The sequence below is a fragment of the Pangasianodon hypophthalmus genome, chromosome 14 (genome assembly GCF_027358585.1).
Source record: "Pangasianodon hypophthalmus isolate fPanHyp1 chromosome 14, fPanHyp1.pri, whole genome shotgun sequence".
NCBI classification, from domain to species: Eukaryota; Metazoa; Chordata; class Actinopteri; order Siluriformes; family Pangasiidae; genus Pangasianodon; species Pangasianodon hypophthalmus.
The window spans coordinates 1,812,411-1,827,451 of record NC_069723.1 but is presented as its reverse complement, the minus strand read 5'-3'; the positions used below and the strand labels follow the sequence as shown (position 1 = coordinate 1,827,451).

The following is a 15,041-nucleotide window of genomic DNA, read 5'->3' as shown; positions in this document are numbered from 1 at the left end:
AAAAGCTTCCTCCTTCAGGCAACACATTAACCTTACTATATGACGTCACCTGGTGACTCCTAGAGCCGTTTTTGAGCGTGCATTAGCTACTTTCCCCTGAAAAGAGCTGGAAACTCTCACACCCCACTGCAAGTTCTGCTGAACTGAAAACTACATCAGTCCTCCATGATGTGTCTAAAAGTCAAAACAGTGTTGAAGTGCTTTAAAGATGGCGAAGAGGTCGTGACCCCGCGCCGTGTGCGCGCGCGCGCGCGCGGTACACACCTCACCGAGTGAAGCTGGAAAACGGTTTCCTTTCCCTCCCAAACATTTCCCCAGCAGTCTGCATGTGTGAGGAATGCAAACTATTCGAGGTGGCTTCGCATTATCAGCGGAATGACGCAATAACTTTGGCGCTGGTCTGAAGTTTTGGAAGTTTCCTCCAGTCCGCGTGAGTGAGTAGTGTATGCGCGCGCACGGACGCACGGACGCACGCACACACGCAAATACGCAAATACCGGGACCCGGACAAAGCAGAAACGCGCGCAGCCAAACCCGGACCTGCAACTGGATCTAATCACTCCACACCGCTCCTCGTGCGCTATGTAAAAAAAAAAAAAAAAAAAAAAAAGAAAGAAAAAGTAAAAAAAGTTGCGTGAATTGGAATCATTTAAAGCCCGAGAGCGAGGCACCTCGCACGCGCATGAGGTCGGCGGCGGTGATCTGGCGGGCCGCGCGCCTGCTCGCTCTCTCGCTCGTGTGTTTGCCGCTGGTCGGTGCGCGCGGTGCTCAGGTGCGAGCCGCCACTTCGCCGCGCGCGACAAACACGCGCCGAGAAGGTGAGTCCAGTTTTCCGCCTCAGCTCCACTCTGTCACACCTGTTCACTCTATAACGCGTTACACAGGCGCTATGCAGCTTAATGTCAACTCCTCTTTACTCAGAAATCACTTTTGTTTACATTTGTGTTGCACCGATTTATCATCTGACCTTCTGGCTCTCACACGTGACCATCAGCTATTTAAAGGAATTTCTCAGAAATAAGTACAAACTGGACTTTTCCCTTGTTACTGCTCCATTTTGTTTTTTTACCTTCTTGTCCCTGTATACAGTGTACAGCAGTGGCTTTAATCTGAGAAGGTGCATGCAGTTCCTTTAATTAGCTTTTAAAGGTCCATCAGTGGTCCTTAAGGTTCCATAATGTATCTTGAATTAAATAAAAGAAAATGTATTAAGTAAAAATACTAAAGGTATGAAATATGTCCTTGATGGTACCGATCCTTGCCACTGTGGGGCCCTTGAGCAAGGCCCTTAACCCTCTCTGCTCCAGGGGCGCTGTATCACAGTTGACCCTGCGCTCTGACTCCAACTTCTGAAGAAGCTGAGAGATGCGAAGAAAAAATTTTCACTGTATATACGACAAATAAAGTCTTCTTCTTCTTCTTCTTTATTTCTGAGAATTTGCTAAGAAGTTAGTAAAGAAATCAAATGTCCTGTTATTTTACTTTAGGAAACATTTTAGCTTTCTAGATCAGGAAAGTTTGCAGCAGAACCTTCATGAGCTCTAGAAAAGGTGTGATGAGTTTCAAAGATATCTAAAGAACATGCACAAGGTGTTTGGGGATATCGGCAGGTAGAAGGAGTTTGGGCATGTTTCTGAACAAGTATGAGACATTACGCAACTTTTTTTCTTTTTCATTTTTCTGGACGTTCTGCCTGTGTCTGCACGAGTTTCCTCCTGCCTCCCACAACAGCAAGCAGATTATTATGCTACATTGCCCAGAGGTGTGAATAAGTGTGTGAATGTGTGTGTGCATGGTGCCCTGTGAAGTAATGCTGTCCAATTCAGGGTGTATTTCTGCCTCGCGCTCAGTGTTTCCAGGACAGGCTCCAGGTCCACCACCACCCCTGACCAGGATAAAGCGCTTACTGTAGATGAACGAATGAATTAATTTCTCTGGAAAGAATGTAGCTTGCTAAATTATAGATATATTTAAATCAGATACCAGGAGATACTTGAGTTTGGAAATATTTGGAGATATTTGATATTTGGTGATATTTGAGTTTGGAGATATGTGAGTTTGGAAATACAGATATGAGTTAAAAGATTTGAGTTTGGAGATATTTGAGTTTGGAGATATTTGAGTTTGGAGATATTTGAGTTTGGAGATATTTGAGTTTGGAGATATTTGGAAATATTTGAGTTTGGAGATATGAGTTTTGAGGTATTTGAATTTGGACATACCAGTTTTGAGGTATTTGAGTTCAGAGATATTTGGAGATATTTGAGTTGTTTGAAGGTATTTGAATTTGGAAATATATGGGTGTTTATCTCCAATTGATATCAAAGCTCTGAGTACTGGCCAAAACCCTTTACTGATCTAACACAGACATCCTCTTAGGACTCTTAGCTAGAGCCAATGTGAACTTCAGACAACTTGTTTCCTTTGTTCACCTGCCAACTGTGTTGAGTTGATCAGCAGCACATGCACTCATGCCATAAACTGTATCAGTGAGTCTGATCAGAGAGCTAGCATACGAGAAGTTACACAAAATCATATGTCATTTTTAAACACATTATTTTGGATTGAATTTGTGCATTTAAAACAAAGTGTGGGGAGAGATCAAGAGCATGATTGATTAGCAATGTCTAGAAAAGGTATAAAAATCTTTACTGCTCAACAATGTGGAATGACTTGTCACATTTTATCCAACACAGATGATTTGTTCACGAAAAAGTATAGCGTAGATGCATTTTAGATGGAAGCAGTTTTACAGAAATCTGGATCCTGGATTTCTGTAGAAGTGGGATTATGAATCATTACGGTATACAGGTGTAGAAGAGTAAAGACAAACAGTACTGTGTGTGTTCACAGCTTTTTCAGTATGAGTGTTCAGTATTGTGAATAAGAGTCCTGTTACTCAAGATGCACGAAATGACTGGGTGTAAACAGAGTCTCAAGCAAGCATGAAGAAAAGAGTCGAAAAAGTCCAGAACAGGTAATAGGATTGCAATGAAGTCCAAAACAGGTTTCTGGACAACAGAAGTACAGGACTCGAAAGCACATTGCAGCTTTTACTTGCCTGGTGGGCTTGCTAATGAGTTTATGATTTGTCCACCCCTGTATGGGGTGTGTAATGGTTTAATGCGATTATTTTTGCACTGATGAGCCACAGGGTTGTCCCTGCAACCTCACCCATCCCTTTAACACGGGAATCCCCGTGTGTGTGTGTGTGTGTGTGTGTGTGTGTGTGTGGGAAAGAGAGACAGTGTGTAACACTTTCCTTGCTGCTAACTGACCCTGTCTCTACAGCTCAGGGTAACGAGTGTATTTGGTCTAGTAGGACCACACACACACACACACACACACACACACACACACACACACACACACACACACACACACAAACAATGCCATCCTTTTCCATCTCTGTTGGTGATGGTTCGTCTCTACCATGTCATGGAGAAATAATAAGTGTGTGTGTGTTACACCAGGGTGTGACAAAAATGATCTCAGGATGTGTTTGGGTATATGTGTGGATAATGGAATGTGTGTGTGTGTGTGTGTGTGTGTGTGCAGGGAAATTTCCACTCGATATTTTGGTATTCCCTGAGTATACAAGTGTACAGTGATATGAAGCGTGCATTGCTTTGGAGAACACACTTGCACTTGGTGTGTGAGATGAAGGAGAGAGTGTCAGTCTAGATGAGAGACTGGAAAGAGAAAACATGTGTTCTTTGTAGATAGTGTTTAGGGGGTGTGTGTGCGTGTGTGTGTGCGTGTGTGTGTGCGTGTGTGTGTGTGTGTGTGTGTGTGTGTGTGTGTGTGTGTGTGTGTGTGTGTGTGTGCGGTGATGATTCATCATTTTTGAGAAAATTTGTCTAAGCTGTTCGTTAGAAATTCCAAATTGGGAAATCTCCCACACACGTTTTACTATACTTGTGAGGACCTTTAACTGCTACTGATGCTGTGCTGCAACTAAATTGAACCCTAAATAACTAATAATGTTTTGTGTTTAATATTACTTCAGTTCTGCTAGGATTTTTTTTTCATACGTTAACATGCACAGATAGTAACACACTCATGACAGTCTCATCTCCAGGTCGAATTTATTAAATAAATACACTGTAAATTCAGATTCCAGTTTTAGCAGAAGGTGAAGTCTGATGTCATGAGAGGTGAACAGTCATATTAACCAGAAATAAAGCAACTCATTAGTGGGAAGGGCTGAATGAGCAGGAAGTGAATGATGAAATTAGTTGTAAGTATGAATTTCACTAGACAGAAGTGAGGACACTGATGTGAAAATCAGAGCTTTTCAAATTAACGGGAAGCAAGGAGCTGGATTTGGGGAAAGTGAGAAGTAGAGAGGTTTTGTAATAAGGCTGGCAGGAAACAATGTACAGATTGACTGGAAGCGGAGGAGTTGGTTTGGCAGGAGGCAGATTGTCCAGCTGGTGGGAATAAAGGGTTCGGATTAGCAGAAAAACAAAGGGTTGGATTAGCAGGAACGAGTAGATCAATAAGTGGTAGTACAGTGTTGAGTAACTGGGAACTACAGGGTCAGGTTGTGTAAGGCCTAGCATCTGATTTAGCAGGAAGTAAGCAGTCAGATTAGCAGGATTTCCTGGAAGTAAGATTAGCAGGTAGTGAAGGGATGGAAAGGTTGGATTTAGTGAATATGGATAATAAGATTAGCAGAAAGTAATAACTGATTAGTAGAAAGTAAATGATTGGATTAACAGGAAGCAAAAAAGTTTGACTAGAGGGAGGTAAATAAATAGGTTAGTGCTCTGTGAATAGTAAGTGGTTAGATAGGTGGAAAGTAAAGGGTCTGGTTTAACAAGAAGTGAAGCAAGGAGCAAATGAAAATGATTAATGGGAAGTAAAGTGCTGGACTGAGCGTGGTTAATGAGTAGTAAGATTTCAGGAATGATGGAATAGAAAGGGCCATAATGGGAAGCATTCAGATTAGCAGGAAGTAAAGGGTCAGGTTCACAGGTAGTAATGTGTCTGATATGTGGAATGCATTCTGTATTTCTATTCTAAGAAGCTTTTTTCTCCATTAGGACAATGTTATCATACTAGGACTGAACACATTCATTTTACTAAACAGCATCTGTCTCTCCGTCTCTCCCACTATTTCTCATTTTTCTGTCCGTCTATTGTTTTTTGTTATCTGCATGGTGGTAGATGGATTGTCCTGTCAGCTGTATCCTTCCTCCCTGCTTCTTTTGTGTGTGTGTGTGTGTGTGTGTGTGTGTGTGTGTGTGTGTGAGTGAGATGGAGAGAGAGACAGAGAGACATGTTATGACTGGTGGTGCGAAAAATGTTTCTCAAAAGGAAAAGTAGTATCGAAAATCGAGTGTTTTAGAACTTGAGGAAAAAAGTGTGAAAGTTGTCCAGCATGACTGCATTTTGCAACAATGCTGTGTGTGTGTGTGTGTGTGTGTGTGTGTGTGTAAACACATGTGATGTGTGAGGGTGTTAATTAGACAGCTACAGATCAGAACTGTCTGCCTGTCTTTTAAGATCATGCTCACACTTGCGTAAGTGCAAGGACACACAGATAGTCACAGCTGTTTTAGTGTTTCTTTACACAACCTTCCTCTTGATTCCTCATTCCCAGTGCTAAAGATAAAAAGATGTTCATATTTTTAAAAGGCCTCATGAATAAGAAATTAGATTTTTGAATAATAATGGGTTTGCAGGGTCTGTATGCAGGGTGGCTCCTTGGGTCAGCGGGTAATAATTTTTTGCTTCTCTCTATCTCTCTCAAACACACTCACACACACACACACACACACACAAACACACACTCTCTCTCTCTCTCTTTCTTGCTATCTGTCTCCAGAACCATCTCTCTGTCTGTGTCTCGCATAATTATGGTCATTCCCACTTGTTGCCTTGCTAACAATCACCCGTCATCTTCCAGATTTGTTCTGCCAGGAGAAGGTCGTCATGGTGACAGCAGGTGGCCAGATCCAGAGCCCACGGTACCCAAACGCCTACCCGCGCAACCTCCTGCTGACGTGGAAACTGCTGGCCCCGCCCTTCACACGTGTTTTCCTGGAGTTTGATGGGAGGTTTGGTTTGGAGGAGCCTGAGAACAACATGTGCAGGTGAGGGAGGGAGTGAGGGAGTGAGGGAGTGTGCAGGAGACAAGCTAACTGTTAACAGAGGAAAAAAAAATTATTTATAGTATTGTTGTGGGAAAAAAGAAAAAAAATTAGTGAGTGGCTGAGTGGAAGGACTGAAAGATGAGTGGCTGACTGAGTGGATAAACTGATGGATGACTGTCTGACTGCGTGGGTGGACTGAAGGATGGCTGGCTGACTCTCTGGATGGACTGATGGATGAGGGCCTGACTGGATGGACAGACTGAAGGATGAGTGGTTGACTTGGTGGATGGACTAAAGAATGAGAGGCTGGGTGGATGGACTAATGGAGTGGGTGATTGGGTACATGGGCTGAAGGATGAGTGGCTGACTGGGTGGATGGACTGATGGAGTGGCTGACTGGGTGGATGAATAGATGAATTGATACATGGATAGAGGAACAATAAAATAGTTTTTATATAAGATAATGAACTAGTTAATTAGAGTATGATCAAATAAGTTCTTATTTTATAATTACAGTTTACCTCTTTATATATAATGTAGTTAAAATCTATAGTTTAAATAACGAGATAATAAAAATATACGAGCAGATAGAGGTTATATAGAATGAAGAAATAGAGGTCAGGAAAACTCATCTAAAGGAATATCTTTACCAAACATGCTAACATGGCTAATGATGAATGGAAGCTAGCAGCCTTGAATTGTCACTAGTTAATGATATTTGGTGCCTATTCATGTTTCATCGCTGTTGACGGCATTAGCAGACACTCGGATTACAGGTGTTCAGCTGGGATATTGTAACCCTGTGTGTGTGTGTGTGTATGTGTGTGTGTATATAGACATGATTTTGTGGAGGTTGATGACATTTCGGAAAGCGGCACCATCACTTGGGGTCCATGGTGTGGACGGAAAGCCCCGAGTCCCATCACATCCAAAAACAACATGATCAGTATCACGTTCAAATCTGATGACTTCTTTGTCGCCAAGCCGGGATTCAAACTCTGCTACTCCCTGCTGGTGAGTCAGACTCACAGTGTTCCAAGCGCTTCAGTCATGTTTTCATGTAGATTGTGAAAAGTTTTAAGGATTTCTCTCATTCTCTCATCTTAACACATGCACATGTGTTTCCAGAAGCTGCTGCTCTCCACTAAACACTTTGTGTAAATATTAGTGAAGAATGTTCCGGAATCAGCATGTTTATGCAGTTCCAAATAGCTTCTTGAAAATGTTTAGTGCTACACTGTGTGTAGAGGTGTGTGCGTCTGTGTTTGGATTAAGGCAGAGGTATTCAAACTGCATAAAGGAATTGCAGGTTGGGCACGAGTGAGATGGAAAATACCCCAAAATAAATATATAAATGACAGTTTTAGACCTGTCAACCTTTACTCATTTTGTGTAGGAGCTCTGCATTTTAACAACAGAATACAAAAATACACAACGTTTCCCCTAATAAAAATGTAAGAGGGATCTACATGATGTTGGTTGTTACAGGTTCCAAACCCTGGTCCTGGAGCACCCCATGTCCTGTACATTTGAGTGTTTTCCCTGCTTCTAACACATCCATTTCAATTTAGGAAGGACTGTTAAGTAGCTGATTGGTTCAATCAGGTGTGTTGGAGCAGCAAAAAATACAAAAATGTCCATGATGGGGCTACACCTGGACCAGGGTTGGGAACCTGTTGTCCAAGCCTTCCCCAGTGTAAAACTGGTGGTATAGACCCCCTGGTTAAAGCTGGTAGTGTAAACCACATTTCTCAAGGTAGAGATGTTTGTACAGCCCTGATCCGATTGAGCTTAAAGCTCAATAGTACAAACCACAAATCCCAGACTACATATCAGTGGTATAGACCACAATTGTCTAGGTGAAACCAGTGGTACAGGCAATGGTCCCATGATCCCCAGGGTAAAGTTTTTAGTACAGGCCACGATTCCTCAGGTAAAACTTACTAATACAGGCCACATTCCCAGGGTAAAGCCAGTGGTAAGGGATCCAAGTCCCAGGGTAAATCTGGTGGTAGAGGACAAATCCCCAGGGTAAATGCAGTCATACAGGCGCCCATCCCCTGCTTAAAGCTCTAGAGTGTAGGCCACAGTTAAAGCTGGTGATACTTGACCACAATTCCCAGGGCAAGGCTGGCAGTATAGGCAAGAATTCCCAAGGAATATTCAGTCATACAGATCCCAATCCCTTTTTTTTTTTTTTTTTTTAAAAAAGTTCTATTAAAATTTTTAGAGCCTCTGGACATATGAATCTGGAATGATTGGCATGTTGTGCAGGTGTTTTGAGATATCTGCTTGACGGAGGCGCTGACGTGGCGTCCTTACTTCCTGTCACAGTAAATAGTTCATTACCGTGAGGGAGTTTGAATACTTCTGGATTATGGGGAGTGCACTGGTGTGTTGGCTAGAGCGTGTGCTGTTAGCGTATGAAGTAGAGACTCTTTTTAGCGTCAAGCTTAATTCAGAGAATTTATATGTGTCTCTCTACCTATCTTTCTCTGTTTCTTTCTATGTCTCTCAGGTTGATGCTCCTCCGTCTTATTTGAATAACTTAGAGACTGTCACAGCTGTGTCGGTAGGCGTGCACACACACACACACACACACACACACACACACACACACACAATCAATTCACTGTTTTATTTTCAGTTCTAGTTGGTGTAATAGCTCTCAGTGTATTCATACACTGTTGCCAATACAAAGAATAACAGATTATTTTCTTCCCCCATTTTTGACTCACTTTTTCTCCCCAATGTCCCCTATTTTCATTCTAATCTCTTTCATTTATTCTTTCTCTTTGTGTCTAACTTATTTTTATTTCTCAATCTGTTCCTTCACTGTCTTATCTCTTTATACTGGTCTCTCTCCTTCTTCACTTAATTATTCTATCTATCTCTCTCTCTCTCTCACTCACTTCAGGAGGATGTGTCTGTCTCTAATGCTCCATTATCAGCTGATGCTTTGGATGATATCATTGCGGGGTTCAGTACAGTGGAGGAGGTTTTTAGACACCTGAACCCGAACACCTGGAGACAGGACCTGAACTCTATCTACACACATACGCATACATACCAGTACATACCGCGGAGCTACTCTGCCAACCGTGCAAACAAACGTGAGTAACACACACACACAGTCTAATAGTAGTGAATCATGGTGTCTAGTCTAGTGTTGCAATTATGAACACACTGTGCTACTTGTAGAAAATCCATATAAACATGGAGGTTTTAATGCTTGTGATACAGATCTCAGTTTCAAAGTTAAAGCTGACTGTACAGACCCTGATCCCACAGGTAAAACCAGTAGTACATCATCTAACCCTAACCCAACAGACCATGAATTCCTTGGTAGAGTTGGTGAAACAAAGTCAGTTGTATAATCACTTGATTTCCTGGTTAAAAGCTCAGTAGTACAGGCCACAAATCAAGTCCCAGATCAGGTTGTACAGGCTTCGATTCCTCTGGGTAAAGCCAATGCAGAAGCCCCAATCCCATGGTTAAATCTTAATGATACAGGCAACAATTCTCAATTCTCAGGTTAAAGCTGGTTGTACAGACCCCAGGTCCCCTGGCTAAAGGCAATGCCCTGTGCAAAGCTTGATGGTACAGCCCACAATTGGTCTACGTGATGTTGGTTGTCACAGGTTCCAAACCCTGGTCCTGGAGCACCCCATGTCCTGGGCATTCGAGTGTTTTCCCTGCTCACAACACATCCATTCCAATTTAGGAAGGACTATTAAGTAGCTTATTAGTTGAATCAGGTGTGTTGCAGCAGAAAAAATATAGGGGTACACCAACACTAGGGTTGGGAACCTGTGGTCCAAGGCATCCCCATGTAAAACTCATGGTATAGACCCCCTGGGTCAAGCTGGTAGTATAAACCACATTTCTCAAGGTAAAGATGTTCGTATAGTCCGATTAGATCCGATTGAGCTTAAAGCTGTGATATTTGGCCACATTTCACAAGGCAAAGCTGGTAGTATAGGCCACAACTCCCTAGGAACAGTCATTCTTACAGTTCCTGATCCCCTTTTTTAAAAGCTCCGTAGCATAATCCCCAATCCCACAGGTAAAGCTGGTGCTAGAGACTCCAATCTTTTGGGTGAAGCCAATCATAGAGGCACAGTTCTGGGTAAACCCGATGGTACAGGCCCAAATTCCACTAGGGTAAAGCTGGTGGTACAGGCTCTCATCCTCTGCGTAAAGCTTGGAGCTGCTGTCCACAGTTCACTAGGCAAATCACGGTAGTTAAGGCAGAGTAAAGTAGCATAATAAGACACTTTTGACACTTCACTATTTTCTAAATGTTACTGCAAAAAACAAATCAAAGTAGTTAGTTGACATTAGTTGTTCATTGAACTACTACATTCTTTCCAAAGTGTGAGTGGAAAAGAATAGTTAACTGTTCACTTGGTTTTTATAAGATCACTCAACTGTGTGTCCTCCTCCCTTCACTTACACCCTACTCACATGCACATACACTTTACGGCACCGGAGGGCATATATTCCTAATCAGTTATGTAAGGGGTGTGTGTGTGTATGGGCTTGTTGTGATCAGTAATTACAATCAAAGAAGCCAGAGGTAGCGTAATAACTGACGTGCATGACAAGCTCCCACACATATGCACAAACTTGCACACGTTCGTTACCTTTGTCTCTGTCTGACTGACAGTTGATCTGGATCGTATGTACGAGGAGGTGAGGCTGTACAGCTGCACACCACGTAACTTTTCCATAAATCTGCGGGAGGAACTGAAGGCCACCAATGCAGTGTTTTTCCCACGATGCCTCTTGGTGAAGCGCTGTGGCGGGAACTGTGCCTGTGGGACAGAGCATTGGAACTCCTGCACCTGTAGCCCTGCCAAAACAGTCAGCAAACTTCATGAGGTATTCCATAATGCCCTGTAACACACGCATACAAATGAATATATGGCCTCAAGAAATCTCTTGACAGTGGGACTATAGATGGGGATTCATTCTTTTAAATGTTATGGAGGGAAACTCTCAAAAACTATCTTCAGGCACTTCTCAAGAGCAACGTAGTAAGTAATTATTTAACAGATGATGATAAATGGGCCATTTATGGTCCATGAATTATTCCAGATCTGAGTAGCGATTATTTTTGTATATTATAGTAGTTAAAATTCAGCAGCAGATTGCAAGCAGTGTTGTGTTACTCCATGTTCTGGTGCTCTGATGCTAAATAGAGAGGAGTTATCATAATCCAAGGATGTCTTGGTGAGTTTAGTGCTGTTTAGCGCTGCCCCCCCCAATCTAACATTATAAATAATTCTCTTCTACTGACTCTTCTAACTGTGTGCTTATATAGTGCAATTGTGTAACCCGGAAATTCATTATAGTTTAACATGAAGTCTATTTTGTTGAAACTGTTCATGGCAATTGCAGTCCTTAGGCTATCATAGCAATTATAGTCCTATGCCATCGTAGCAGAACTGTTCGTATCAATTGCAGTCCTAAGCCATCTTCATGGTTTCTAAGTGTATCTTTAGGCTGTCCATGTAGGGTCATCCTCAGCAGCAGCGAGTGGTTTCCAACTGATGAGAACTCCAACCAGAAGTATGGCACCAGGATGGATCAGGCAGGTCCGGAGAACAGAAGGGGTCAGGACTGCTGATATCTCAGGAGTAGCATGTGTAGCTCGACCGAGAGAGAGAGAGAGAGGGAGAGAGAAACACAGACTATTAGCTATGCTTATTGTCACGTAATGGTCAAGGACAATGTGCATCGTGTGCAGAGTTCAAGCAGGTACAACATATAGGATCGTTACTGGCTCAAGTAGTAAATGACCTACTGCTTGCCTTAGATTGTGGATTTGTTTTCGATATTTGTAGTGTTGGACTTTATTGCAGCATTTGAGATAGTAGGCTTGCGAGATTGACTTTGCTGATGAAATGGTGTTGACAGTGCTCTGGTTCTGTGGCTCTCCTGCTCATGGCTCTCTGCCCACACAGATATATCCAGACATCTACAATATAATCTCCTTCTCCAATAAAAGTCAGAGCTTTACTACTTTGCTTTTTAAACACAGTATATATTACTAACTCATCTTTTGGCATTTACTACATTCACTGAATATAAAAAAGCCATAGTAAGCAAGCTGCCAGTGCCACACTGAGAGACAGACTAACCTTGGTGTTCAATATTTTATTAAAGATAATCATTTGACAAAATGCTTTATAAACCATGGCTCCAAGATCTCCAACTTCAGCAGCATGTCTCCAAGTGGAAGACTGTCAAAATCATTAAAACCTAACATTAACTGCACTGTGTTCTTTAAATAGCTAATATAAGTGTATGTGGCTTCATAGTGCCATAATGTGTATGATGGGATGATATGAAGTGGTGTATTTTAAATGAAGGTGTACACTGTTGTGTGAGGACGAGGGCTGTGTGAGGACGAGGGCTGTGTGAGGACGAGGGTTGTGTGAGGACGAGGGTAATGTAAGCGATGTGTGAGGACGAGGGTAATGTAAGTGATGTGTGAGGACGAGGGTAATGTAAGTGATGTGTGAGGACGAGGGTAATGTAAGTGATGTGTGAGGACGAGGGTAATGTAAGTGATGTGTGAGGACGAGGGTTGTGTGAGGACGAGGGTAATGTGAGCGATGTGTGAGGACGAGGGTTGTGTGAGGACGAGGGTAATGTGAGCGATGTGTGAGGACGAGGGTAATGTAAGGGTTGTGTGAGGACGAGGGCTGTGTGAGGACGAGGGCTGTGTGAGGACGAGGGCTGTGTGAGGACGAGGGTAATGTAAGCGTTGTGTGAGGACGAGGGATGTGTGAGGACGAGGGTAATGTATGTGATGTGTGAGGACGAGGGATGTGTGAGGACGAGGGTAATGTATGTGATGTGTGAGGACGAGGGTTGTGTGAGGACGAGGGTAATGTAAGGGCTGTGTGAGGACGAGGGCTGTGTGAGGACGAGGGTTGTGTGAGGGCGAGGGTAATGTATGCGATGTGTGAGGACGAGGGTTGTGTGAGGACGATGGTAATGTAACGGTTGTGTGAGGACGAGGGTAATGTATGCGATGTGTGAGGACGAGGGTTGTGTGAGGACGATGGTAATGTAACGGTTGTGTGAGGTCGAGGGCTGTGTGAGGACGAGGGTTGTGTGAAGACGAGGGTAATGTAAGGGTTGTGTGAGGACGAGGGCTGTGTGAGGACGAGGGTAATGTAAGGGTTGCGTGAGGACGAGGGTTGTGTGAGGACGAGGGCTGTGTGAGGACGAGGGCTGTGTGAGGACGAGGGCTGTGTGAGGACGAGGGTAATGTAAGGGTTGTGTGAGGACGAGGGCTGTGTGAGGACGAGGGTAATGTAAGGGTTGTGTGAGGACGAGGGTTGTGTGAGGACGAGGGTAATGTAAGGGTTGTGTGAGGACGAGGGTTGTGTGAGGACGAGGGTAATGTGAGCGATGTGTGAGGACGAGGGTAATGTAAGGGTTGTGTGAGGACGAGGGCTGTGTGAGGACGAGGGTAATGTAAGGGTTGTGTGAGGACGAGGGTTGTGTGAGGACGAGGGTAATGTGAGCGATGTGTGAGGACGAGGGATGTGTGCAAAGATGAGGATTGTGCATGTGTGATGAAGCGTGTAAAAGAATAAACATGGCTGTGTGTGAGGATTAGGTTTTGTAAAGATGAGTGTATGAAGATGAAGAGGGCATCACAGGATAGTGTGTTTATGTTGTGAGGATGAGGATGTCAGAGGATGAGGGTTGGTGTGATGACGAGGATGTTAAAACAGAACAATACTGAGGGCAATATGGACGTGTGTGTGTGTGTGTGTGTGTGTGTGTGTGTGTGTGTGTGTGTGTAGGTGCTGAAGTTCTCTCCAGGACAAAATTTCTACAAAAAGAAAACCAGAGCACGCTGGGTTCTCGAGGAAATCAACCTACAGCATCATGAGCAATGCGAGTGTGTGTGTCACTCACGGCCACCTCGATGAGAGACACACATACACTCATATACACACACACACACACACACACACACACACACAGACACACACATCCACTCAGTATTTCAAACTTTAACTGATGTAGCTAATGTATCTTTCTCTGTATGTCTGTACTTTTGTAGTTTTTATCCGTCTTCACACACACTATTATTTATTTCTGTTTTATGTTTATTTTCTTGCAAACAAAGAAAATGGGACAAAGCCGATCTAAGACTGTTCCTACTTTTTCCTCACACACAGACACACACACACACACACACACACACATTCCAGTCATCTCCCTGGTTCAGGAAGATGAAAGTAAAGGCCAGAGGTGTGTGTTTTCACTGGTTATCCAAAACAGTACATTCCCCTCATACCAGCCCTTCCTCACACACAAACACACACACACACATACACGCACACTGCGGAAAGTATGATTGGTGTAGCTCTGTTTGTGAGATTTTGGGTTCCATTTTGGTTAAACCCCACACTCAGATTCAAATATTTTCTGTTTCATTTGTCTTAAAAACACATAATAAACAGATTTTCAAGGTTCAGCATTCACCTGTGTGTATTTTCTGCTTACTGCATGTGTGAGGTGAGTGAGGTGTTATATGCATGAGTGTATTATAAGAACAGAGGGGTGCGGTATCATGGCTGACCCTTCACTCTGACCCCAACTTCCTGGGATATGTGAAAACATATTTATCTGACAAATAGCTTCATTCTTCTTTACTTCATGAACTATTTATGCATTTTTCCAGCTCATTCCAGCTCAGAACAGAAATGCTGAAACAAGATGTGCTAATAATAAGCTGATTGATGAAAACCACAATCTTGAAATCTGTGCTTGTCCATGAACTATGATGAAAAATTCATAAGTCTGAAAAAACCACTGGTTCTTAATGATTTATGTGCCACTTATATGAAACAAACAAACACTAGAACAAGACTTGCTGTCATAAAGCTAAAGCAAAGAGACCAAAAT

At 43.0% G+C, this 15,041-nt stretch overlaps 1 protein-coding gene across 1 annotated transcript; it reads left to right on the top strand.

The window, feature by feature from the left end:
- The first annotated feature begins 250 nt into the window (after positions 1-250).
- On the top strand, positions 251-14,617 carry pdgfd (platelet derived growth factor d). The gene is made up of 7 exons (XM_026943282.3): positions 251-818; positions 5,915-6,101; positions 6,938-7,115; positions 8,620-8,673; positions 9,019-9,214; positions 10,771-10,985; positions 13,931-14,617. Exons 1-7 carry the CDS (start codon positions 683-685, stop codon positions 14,057-14,059), a joined length of 1,095 nt encoding a protein of 364 aa, XP_026799083.1. The 5' UTR covers positions 251-682; the 3' UTR covers positions 14,060-14,617.
- Positions 14,618-15,041: the final 424 nt, after the last annotated feature.